The sequence below is a fragment of the Tupaia chinensis genome, unplaced genomic scaffold (genome assembly GCF_000334495.1).
Source record: "Tupaia chinensis unplaced genomic scaffold, TupChi_1.0 Scaffold000129_1, whole genome shotgun sequence".
In the NCBI taxonomy this organism is placed as follows: domain Eukaryota; kingdom Metazoa; phylum Chordata; class Mammalia; order Scandentia; family Tupaiidae; genus Tupaia; species Tupaia belangeri.
The window spans coordinates 814,504-815,457 of record NW_006159598.1 but is presented as its reverse complement, the minus strand read 5'-3'; the positions used below and the strand labels follow the sequence as shown (position 1 = coordinate 815,457).

At 67.8% G+C, this 954-nt stretch overlaps 1 protein-coding gene across 1 annotated transcript; it reads right to left on the bottom strand.

The window, feature by feature from the left end:
• Position 1: 1 nt before the first annotated feature.
• LOC102468968 (sialic acid-binding Ig-like lectin 9) lies at positions 2-950 on the bottom strand (the record flags this gene model as incomplete). Its single annotated transcript, XM_006144700.2, has 3 exons — positions 2-42; positions 219-500; positions 635-950. Coding segments are annotated over 3 exons (639 nt in total), but the record flags the coding sequence as incomplete, so codon positions are not given.
• Positions 951-954: the final 4 nt, after the last annotated feature.

Below are 954 nucleotides of genomic sequence, written 5' to 3'. Positions count from 1 at the left end.
CGTCCCCTCGGAAGACAGTTACGCTCAAGTTCCGTGGGGCGTCTGGAGGAGACACGGGAGCGTGGGGGTGAGGCCGCGTGGACTCGCCTCTGCCCCTGGAGCTGCGTAAACGGGGACGGCAGAGCCGGGACTTCCCGACCCCTCCAGCCTGGGACCAGCCCCCCCTGCTGTCCCAGGGACACCCCCACCAGTCCCAGCCGTCCTGGTCCCTCTCTCACAGGACACATTGAGGCGGATGGTCCCCATCAGGGTCACGTCAGTCCCGTTGGCCCCACGCACGGTCACCCGACAGGTGAGGTTGGTGTCGTGGTCCTGGGGCCTCGGGGTGAGGCTGAGCACGGAGGAGCGAGTGACGGAGGGCCCCAGGGAGGACACGGATGTCCCCGACCAGAAGAAGATGGGGGGTGTCCCCTGCTCACAGGCCCAGGGCACAGAGCAGGTCAGGTTCGTGGGGCGGCCGGACTCCAGGGTCCCCCAGACGTGGATATGGGTCAGGGGGCCTGAGGAGGGGAACGCAGGGTCAGGAGGGAGGGTCCGAGGGGCAGCCCCTCCCCTGAGCCAGACCCTTCACCCCAGCCCCTCCCAGGACGGGGTCCCAGCCCCATCCCCACGGCCCTCCCGGGCCCCCACTTACCCTTCACGCGCACGTAGAGCTTGGTCCCCCAGTAGTTCCACTTCACAATGGGTCCTCTCTCCACCCGGAAGAAGTACGTCCCCTGGTCACTCCTCCTGGCGTCGCGGATGTCCAGGGAGCAGTTTTCGGTCCTGGGATCCCCGAGGAGGCGGAATCGGCCCCGGGCCTCCTCCCGCACTGTCCTGGCCGGGTCGTTCGTGGCCACTGCAGCATCCTTGTTCGTGTTTACATTGGCCACGTCCCGGAACCAGTACCCGTGAACCGGGTCAGAGTTGTTCCAGCCCACCCCGGGGTAGGAGAAGGAGCAGCGCACGGGCACG